This window comes from Galeopterus variegatus, unplaced genomic scaffold (assembly GCF_000696425.1).
Source record: "Galeopterus variegatus unplaced genomic scaffold, G_variegatus-3.0.2 Scaffold959, whole genome shotgun sequence".
Lineage (NCBI taxonomy): Eukaryota > Metazoa > Chordata > Mammalia > Dermoptera > Cynocephalidae > Galeopterus > Galeopterus variegatus.
The window spans coordinates 120,509-130,178 of NW_007727070.1; the positions used below are offsets into that span (position 1 = coordinate 120,509).

Sequence of the window (9,670 nt, forward strand, 5' to 3'; positions counted from 1 at the left end):
TAATGGAAAGACCCCTAAATTCACATTAAGTGAACTGGGCAGGGAACATAATTCTCTTCACAGGAATGTATCTCATAGAGATGCCTGAGTGAAAAGACATTTCTTGGTTGCAATTGCAAGGTGATACTGGAGATCCCTAAAAATGAGAAATGTATACATGGTTAAGGGGATGAGTTTGGGAGTATTGAACTAGGGGGAAGGGAAGTAGTAGTCACAATTTTTACTCCTACTAGTCTTGTTCTGGGAAGGTTCATGGAGAAACGATTAAGTGACTTGAGAACCCATCAAAATCAGCCTTTTGAGTTTCCTCTCACTAGTCATGGCAGGGTGGAGGTGTTCCAGCATGCACTTCTGTCAAAGAGATTTGTTTCGTGAAAACTATAAAATTTGGCTTATCATTCTAATCTGCGTGGTTTGATCTCCCACGTTTGTGCAGTTCCTTTGCTCCCGTTCTCACCGCAGAAGGTGGCCAAAGCCTTCTCACTGCCTTCCTTGTCGGTTTCGGTTCCTGCAGCCTCTAAAACTGGATTCCGGCGCCGAGCCCCGCCCCCGGCCCGGAACCCCGCCCTCCAGGCCCGACCCCCGCGCGGAGCCCCGCCCCGGAGCCTTCCCGGGACCCACCGCCGCCCCGACAAGGCCGCCGCGCTGCCATGGTTGGGGGCCGTGGGGGCTCCGGACGCGGCCGAAATGAGCCGCCGGAGAGCTACCCTCAGCGACAGGACCACGAACTGCAGGCCTTGGAGGCCATTTACGGCGCCGACTTCCAGGACCTGCGGCCGAACGCCTGCAGACCGGTAGGAACGTGGCTCGTCCGGCCCGGGCTGGCGTGCCCTGGCCCTGGGCTAGAGATGCTTCCAAATTGGGCCGACCCTTTAGGATTCTGCAGTCTTTTCATCCTTCCGATTCCACCCACGCTCACTTTTTGTCTTTGCACACGCATCTGGTCTCTAGAACCCCCACCTGGGCCGAATTCTCTTGTAGTTTTTTCCCCAAGTTGGCCCCTCCCTCTTACCTGGCACTGCTGCTAATTCCTGCTGACATTCCATAACATCCCTGCCTCCTTCCAAACTCGCCCTCCCCTACCGCCCCCCCCCCCAAGCTCTGGAGGATGATACAACAGCATATTCATAGGCACCCATTGCTGCTTTGTTCTGGGAACGCTTTTTGGGCTCGCACAAGGCTTTCTTATGCCCTCAATCAGAATTCTCAAGTCTCACCTGTGTATTCAAAACTGTACACCGCGAATCCCCCCACTTTAGTCCCCAGGCAGCCTCACTGTGTTTTCCGGTGTGGAGGAACTTTCTGTACCTTCCTCTAAAGCATTTAGCTGAGACTATGATACATTTCATCTTAGCTATAATGAAGAGGGAGTTTGTTGAGTCTAGCTAGATCTTTTTAAATGGCATTTGATTTAAAATACTATTTTCCTTTTTTACTGGAAGTTAAAGCACATTTTAAGTTGCTGATACTGGCATTTTTCCCCCCGTCTTTGAGGAGCTGATCCACCGAACTGTTTCTGAATATTAAAAATTACCACCTTCCTTCCTTCTGCCTTTAATTCCTGCATTTCATACCACCTGTCTTATCTACACATCCAGGATTTCCTCAAGAAATAGCATCTTCTGGATCTTTTGGCAGAATATTATCCCTCTAACCCAAAGAGCTTCTTCCGTCATTCATTAACTATTTATTGTTTTAGGCGTTGGGAATATGAACAGGCATAGACAAAACAGACAAAAAAAACCTGCCCTCAGGGAGATTACTTTTCTCAAAGTAACTCTCTTCAAAAGTTATTTTTAACATAAAATAGTAAAAATGTAAATATTTCCCTTATTCATGCTTATAATAAAATAATAACATAACTCTCTGGTGATCTGGCAACTTCTCTGTTCCCAAACATTGAGAGAGCCAAGAAATAGGCCCATTAAGCTTCGAGTAAGTGTCAAAAGTGTACACCCCCACTCAATGCAAAGCCCCTAACACTTCATTCAGAGCCAGTTGATTCACTTTATTTTTTTGTTTGTTTGTTTTTTCCTTTTTGTCTTTTTTCGTGTCCGGCAACGGATCGCAACCCTCAGTGTCGTGCCCGTACCGGACCGGGACCGGCAATGGGATCGCAACCCTCGGTGCTGCACCCGCACCTCGCTCAGCCAGTGAGCGGGAACCGGTCTGTATGTGGGATCCGAACCCTCAGCCGGGAGCGCCGCCAGGCTCTCAAGTGGTGCACTGTAGCAGTGCGCCACCGGGCAGGCCCCAGTTGATTCACTTTATACAAGCACAGTTATCTGCTGAGGCTGCAGAAAAACAAAAGGGGAAAAGCAACTGCTTTTAGGTAGGGATACCAATAATCCCAAGAATTTTCAGCCGGTGGACTTTATAACAAGATAGAAGTCTAAACAAAACAAACAAAAACTATAAAATGCAGGCAGAAATATCCAAATAGCTGTCTGTGGCCTGTGGTGCACAGGGCAAATGACCTCAACACTTTCATAGGCCCCACAGGCAAATAATCAATGGTTGTAAGGATGAATCAAAGTTTAGTCATTCAGTAACTACTTATTATCACCTGTAATTTGCCAGTCTTCAGGGAAAAATTTGGTAGGTTCACAATCATTAATTGAAATCTCTTGCGGTCTGAGTTTCAGAATTCAGAAGTGTTCCTGGTTATGTTTACATGTGCACAGTCCACACTTTACCTAGCACCTGCCTCAGTGTCTGGGTCAGCATCGAAAATCAAACACAACCATGAAATGTATGAATATTCAAGTTTCACACTGAACAGGATAAATAAAGACTATTAATAACTTAATGTTAGTTTAGGCCAAATTTGCTGCCAATAAATTCAGGTCAGATTTTTAAAATTTCTTTTGAGGGGGACGTGTCATAATGTAAATTTCAGTTTAGTAGCATATGTATAAGTACATTTGGGGCGCATGCAAAAAATTATTTTGCATACAAAATTGGATACCACTAGTTTAAAATATAGTTTATAGATAGTTATAAATTATTATTAACTTATTTATCTTGGCTAGTTTTCCATATCAGCAAAGGGTCTACTCATTTATAATTTGTTATTGCAGACTTCCCTCCAAAAAGCTTGCTTCTGTCTCTGGGCCCATCAGTAGTGTAAAGAGAGTGCTTGTTTTCCTGTTTATTCACCGACATTGTATATGTCAGACTTTTTCACCTTTGCCAGTAGATAATGGAACATACCTCATTTTAATTTTTATTTCTTTAGTTATAAATTATGTAGACCACCTTTGTAAGCCAGGGATTTTTCTTTTTCTGTGAACTCTTCATGTTTTTTGGCTTAGTTTTCCACTCAGGTCTATTTTCTTATCCATTTTTAAGAGCTAGATAGACATATGTTAAGAATATTAGCATCTGGGATCATATATTACAAATTGTTTCCCCTAATTAGCCATGTGCATTTTGATATTTATGTTATTTGTGCATGGAAAATTTTTAATATAATCAAAATGACCTATTTTTTGTTTTATGGTCCCTGTGGTTTGTTTTTCTCTAGAAAAGACTTCCCTGCTCCAGTGTTACCAAAAAATGAATTCTTCGAAGCTTTCTTTTAGTTCTTTTGTGACTTCATTAACTATTTAATAGTCATTAACTATTTACTTCCTTCCGCCTTAAATTTCCATCAAATAAATATAGAAATAAAATTTTTTTTTAAAGTTCTTAGCTCCATCTAAGTGTGGGTCTAGGCCACTCTCCTTTTGTGCACCCTCCCCCGTTTAGCTAGCCAATTAGACACGTTGATTTTTTTCAGTCTTTTCCACTGCTAATTTGAAATGCCACCTTTACATTATATGATACTGCTAGCTCCCTGTGTTTGTTCACTCCTACATGCCCAATGCCTGGTAAAAAGCTTTCAGAAATTATAATTGAATGAAATAATTCCCGAATGTATTTGGGTCTATTTCTTGACTCTTTTCTATCCCATTAATCTATGTAAGCACCCTTCCACACTGCTTTAATTACTGTAGATTTGTAACAAGCCTTAGTATTTAGTTTACTTTAAATTTTCCTGACTAGTTTTACCTTTTAGTGTTTTTCCGTATGAACTTTAGAATCAGCTTGCCTAGGGCCGGCCAGTGGCTCACTCGGTAGAGTGCGGTGCTGATAACACCAAGGCCACGGGTTCGGATCCTATATAGGGATGGCTGGTTCGCTCACTGGCTGAGCGTGGTGCTGACAACACTAAGCCAAGGGTTGAGATCCCCTTACCGGTCATCTTTAAAAAAAAAAAAGAATCAGCTTGCCTAGTTCAGAAAATTTCGTTGGCTTTTTTATTGGAATAACATTATGTGTATTTAATTTGGGGAGAATTCAGATTCTGAAAATTTTAATGTTTACTTAAAGAGGAGCTATAGGTTATTATTAAACTTTAAGGAAACTAGCATTTTTAAAATTCTCACCAGCTTGACAAATAGGCAGATACTTAAGAACAGAAAATGAATGAACTTGGTGATTTTTACAAGGTCAGTTACAGAGAGTATTTATTTTTAGAAAAAGAGTTGTGGGGGAAAATCAATAATTAAAGTATTTAACATAAAATCTAGAGGAATGTTATCTAATTTACATTTTCTGAGCTTTAACTGTCATTGTTTTTATTTTTGGCTTCTTCATAGGCTTAAAACCAAAGACCTGTCCAAATTATCTAGCTTCCCTGTGGCACTTTATTTCTAGATTTGTTACATTTTTACACAGACTACTGTCTTCCTATGTTATAGAATGCAAGGAGATCTGAAGCAGGTGAGAAACAAGAGGCAATGCTGCATAAAGTCTTGCCATCAAATTCAAGGATATGATTAGCAGAAACTTAGGTAACGATTCTAGACTGAACACCTGAAAGTGATTTGAATTGTGGAACTTTTAAAAATAATTGTGGGAGGGGCCGGCCTGGTGGCGCACCGCTACAGTGCGCCGCTTGAGAGTGCGGCGGCACTCCCGCCGAGGGTTCGGATCCCACATACAGACTGGCCGCTCACTGGCTGAGCAAGGTGCGGGAGCAACACCGAGGGTTGCGATCCCGTTGCCGGTCCCGGTCCGGTACGGGCGCAACACTGAGGGTTGTGATCCGTTGCCGGTCACGAAAAAAGACAAAAAGGAAAAAAAAAATAATAATAATTGTGGGAAAAAACGTAAAATTTGTTGTCTTAACCATTTTTAAATGTACAGTTCATTGGTGTTAAATATATTCACACTGTTGTGTAACATTTTTTATTAATTTCCTACACTTCACTCATCCTCACTCTGCTGCTTGTCTTTTAAACCAGTGAAGTTTATTCATGGGGCTGTCACTGACCCTCATGCTTCTGCCTTTGAATATTGGAACCAAAGATTTGCAGCTGTGTGAAATGGCTGATAAATTGTCAGTTTTTATCCCTACCTCAGTTTTATCCTTCCCTCCAGTACTTTAAACAGGTAGGACACATGCTTCAAACAGTTGATTTTGTTGGGCCTGAGTGTTAGGCCAAGCAGCAGGGATTTCTGTAGCATCAGCTGGGGTCGCCTCCAAGATGTATGCATTGTTCTGAAAAGTGGGTCCCCAACATCAGTCTTTCTAAACCATAGGGTATTTTAAGATCCTTGGCTGTTTTGGGGTTGTTTTCCCCCTTGAAGAGCTGATGCTTTTTTTTTTTTTTTTTTTTTTCTTTTTTTTTTTTTTTTTTGTCTTTTGTCTTTTTTCCGTGTCCAGCAACGGATCGCAACCCTCAGTGTTGCCCCCGTACCGGACCGGGGACCGGCAACGGGATTGCAAGCCTCGGTGTTGCTCCCGCGCCTCGCTCAGCCAGTGAGCGGGAACCGGTCTGTATATGGGATCCGAACCCTCAGACGGGAGCGCCACCGCGCTTCCCAAGCGGCGCACTATCCAGTGCGCCACCGGGCCGGCCCCTATTTTTTCAATTTTGGGGGTGAGTTCCAAATGAACATTGCCTCTCCTATGTTTTAGGGCTGAATTTGTATCACTCTTTTGCTTTTTGTATGCTTGAGGATTTGTTTGGTTATTTTATAACAGTTCAGGAGAGTATCCAACTTCATAATCCTGTTATGAAGCAGATTTAATTAATATCTTATTGTAGCAATATGTAGCCTCTCCCGACTGCTGCTTTCATGTCACTTGCATTTTCAGTCTTCAAAACAAGTATTTTTCTTTTTCATGTAGGACTTTGTATATTTTATAGCTGATACACTCTGCATTGCATTTCCCTCTCCTTTAATGCTCTCAAAAAATTTTGGTTACCCCTTATTTTGTGTTTCTTTGCCTATAAGTATTTCAGGAATTCATTATTTTCTTTTGTAGGTTAAGTCAAAGATTTTATCATCACTGAATTCTAATGACCATTTGTCTTCTAAATGAAGGAATCCTTACCACAAACAATTTTGGTTGTTAAACTTTTTAATCAAATCCTGTTCACTTCTAGGAGTCCCTGAATGCCCTAATATGAGCTAATGCTTGGTATCCTAGACACATCTTGCATAAAACCCTCTTCTTATGTTGGGAAGCCTCTCAGTTTGCTTGAGAAGAGCCTAGCAAATATTCTGCCTTATCTCTGAAAGCACTGTTCCCTGAGTGTTTGGGGCTTTTGTCCCCAGTGAGTCTGTAGTGGTTAGGACTGAATTTAGCTGCATATGACAGAAAATGTAACAAAGTTTTATTTACTTATTTATTTTTCATGTAAAGGCTGGAGTCTAGGTCTTCTATCTTGCTGTCCCACCATCCTTAATATGCCCCTCATGTCCTAAAATGGCTGTCTAGACTCCAGCCATCACACCTGCATTCCACCCAGCTGGAAAGAAAAAGGGATGAAGTTGCATCCCTTTCCTTTAAGATCACTTCCTGGAAATTGTATATGATAGTCCTTTTATCTTATTGGCTAGAAATTAATTCAGTGGCCAAACTTAATATGCAAAGGAATCTGGGAAATATATCCAGCTAAAATGTCAAGGTTCTATTACAAAGAAGTAAAGGGAGGAATGGATATTGGGGAACAATTAATAGTTTCTGCTGAGAAATATCCCAAAAGTCTATGCCTTATGGAGGAAATATAACTCTGATCATCAAACTGTCAGTTTGATGGCCTTACAAGTAGCTAGTCAGCCTCGTAGCTTTAATGTCCTGCTCTTCTCACTGAGTGTTAGCCTCACAGGGTACTCAAATCCTGACAGGTTGTTGGGTTTTTGTCTAATCATATGTCATTCCTCAGTGGCCGTGGTCTGTTCTTTCATCCAAGCCACCATCACTGGATTCGTGCACCTCTTAAAGCCGAACCTTTATGCATCCAGGAGTCTCTTCACTTTGTATCAAAACTCTTTCCTCTTTCCTAAAAGTTTGTTTTGATATTATATGGGCTGACTGCCATGATCACTGCTGTCCTGCTAGTGTTGCTCTGCTGTGGAAGTAACTGGAACACTAGATTTGCATGGTGTTCTATGGCTGGTTCAACCTCTGAGTGTTTGCAGGATCCTAATGCTACATACCAGTGTTCCCCCAGGTGGTCCCAGGGGCTGGCTGAGAGAGGCTTGCCAGCAATCCTTGACTGGATTCATTGTGCTTTATTAAGCATTCCCTTTAGTAAAGAATATCTTGAAGATATGTAGCCCTCCAAAAGGTCATTATTTCCTGAAGATTGCTTCCTGTTCCAATGAGTCTGGGCATAAGATCATGCCTCCCATACCATTTCCCAGGAAGGTTAGTTACATTCAGATGTACTCACTTCCTACATAAAGACAAAAGGGAATGTTAAACCAGATTTATTATCTTACATATGCAGAAATAATTTACCTCATGTGGCATATGTTATCTATGTGTTTGTTGCAAGTTCTTTTCCATACTGGGCCAAGAAAGGCCTCTCCTTTGGTTTGCATTTGTAGTTTTTACTTGTATAGCATGGTGATAATTATAGTTTTATTATTTACACGCTTCTTGCTCCTTCCAATTATAAAGGGCTACTCCAATTTTGTTGCTTGAAAAAGATATCTGTCATTGCTTTTAGGTGGAATGCTTGCATTTTATCACATTGGGCCGGATCTTTAATATTTTACTTTAAGAAGACATTCTGTAGGGCATTTCCCCTTACTTTCTTACATATTTCTTTTGCCTCTTTTAAGCTATGTCAATCAATATGGATTTAGAGCACTATTCCCATTTGCTATACTGAGATAAAGTTTTCACTGGTCAACAGCAAAATGAGAAAATGAAAGGCAGACTAATGTGTAAGTGAAGGTAGATTAATTGACCTTTCTTAGGATAAGTCCACGCTCTACTCTGAGATTTTTGTACTTCCTTGTACTTTTGGTATTAAAATATTCTGTATTTTCTAAAGTGATATATATAGTAAAGAGGTAGCAAAAAAGTGTTTTCTTGACAGAATTATAAATCAATTATCATAATGTCTTTCCAAAATTTATGGCCTGTGAGAGAGGAAAGCCTGTACAGATAGACCTAATGGAGAAAGCCCTGGTAAAATTTTATCTAACTAGCCTTTCTCTCAGTTTTCACATCTCTTAAATAGGGATATATAACCTCCCTACTTTGCTGGATTGTTGTTAGGAGATGAGTAACAATAGCACAAGCAAAGCCTGGTTGATAGGATTTACTTCAGCATAATCCGAGGTGGTGTTTGGGGGTTGGAGCAACGTATAGATAAAGAAGATTGGCTATAAATTGGTAATTGTTGATGGGTACAGAGAGTTCATTCTACCATTATCTCTGCTTTTGTTTGACAATTTCCATAATAAAATATTTTTTAAAAAGTGAGGCTATTTAAGGACAGTGATCAAGGCAGTAGTTTTTCATTTTCTTCTTAGCAGCTAAAAGCTTCCTCTGCTAAATTCCGTCTGCTGTGTAAAGTGATAAAACCTGGCCTGCAGTGGTTGCAGAGGGAACAGGGGGCCTAAAGCCCTGTTGTCCAGTCTGTCCCTTGCTCCTGGAGGCTTCCCTGAGGAGACCTACTGGCCTCGGCACCTGCATTTTTCCTCTTGTCCTCCTGTTCTAGAAGAGGAGCCCTTCCTCCTGTCAGTGTCCAACTGTCTCTGCTGTGTCCAGGGTCCATCACCTTCTGCCTCCTGGAGGATTTTGCTCCTTCAGATGCTAATTTTGAATGTGTCCCACTCTTCTATGATATTGCTATCAACATCCTCACATGCTGTAGCATCTCCCATCTTTAAAAACAGAACAAAATAAGTCCCTCCCTTGATTTTGCATTTGGCTTCATCTCTGGCCCCATGCTCTGTCCCCCTCAAGACCCAAACCTTCTTGAAGGAGTTGTCTAGACTTGCTATGTTCACTTCCTCACCTGGCGTTCACAACACACGAGGGTCTGTGTTCAGGAACCGGCTTTTGGTAGGGTTAGTCACCTGTAGTCCCCGTGCTACCCCAGCATTGAGTGCTTTCTGCCTTCATCCTACTGGGCCTCAAGGAGCATCTGTGGTAAGACACTCTCCTTCTGTTTTCCTCCCTCATGGCCCAATCTCTTTGTCAGCTTGATCTCAAACCCACTTTTCTCTCTCTCTTTCCTTTTCCACCAACACTGGCTGATTTATTAAGATACCTTTTGACTTTTGCTCTTACTCTTCCCCATTCATTCTTGACTCAGAAGCCGAAGTGGTCTTTTTTTTTTTTTTTTTTTTTTTTTTTTTTTTTTTTTTTTTT

At 41.4% G+C, this 9,670-nt stretch overlaps 1 protein-coding gene across 1 annotated transcript in view; it reads left to right on the top strand.

The window, feature by feature from the left end:
• The first annotated feature begins 624 nt into the window (after positions 1 to 624).
• Positions 625 to 9,670, top strand: part of EIF2AK4 (eukaryotic translation initiation factor 2 alpha kinase 4) — a 104,640-nt gene continuing 95,594 nt past the window's right edge. The window contains exon 1 of the mRNA XM_008573718.1: positions 625 to 794. Coding sequence (XP_008571940.1) covers positions 651 to 794 — 144 coding nt within the window. The 5' untranslated portion in view covers positions 625 to 650. The remainder of the gene's footprint in view (positions 795 to 9,670) is intronic.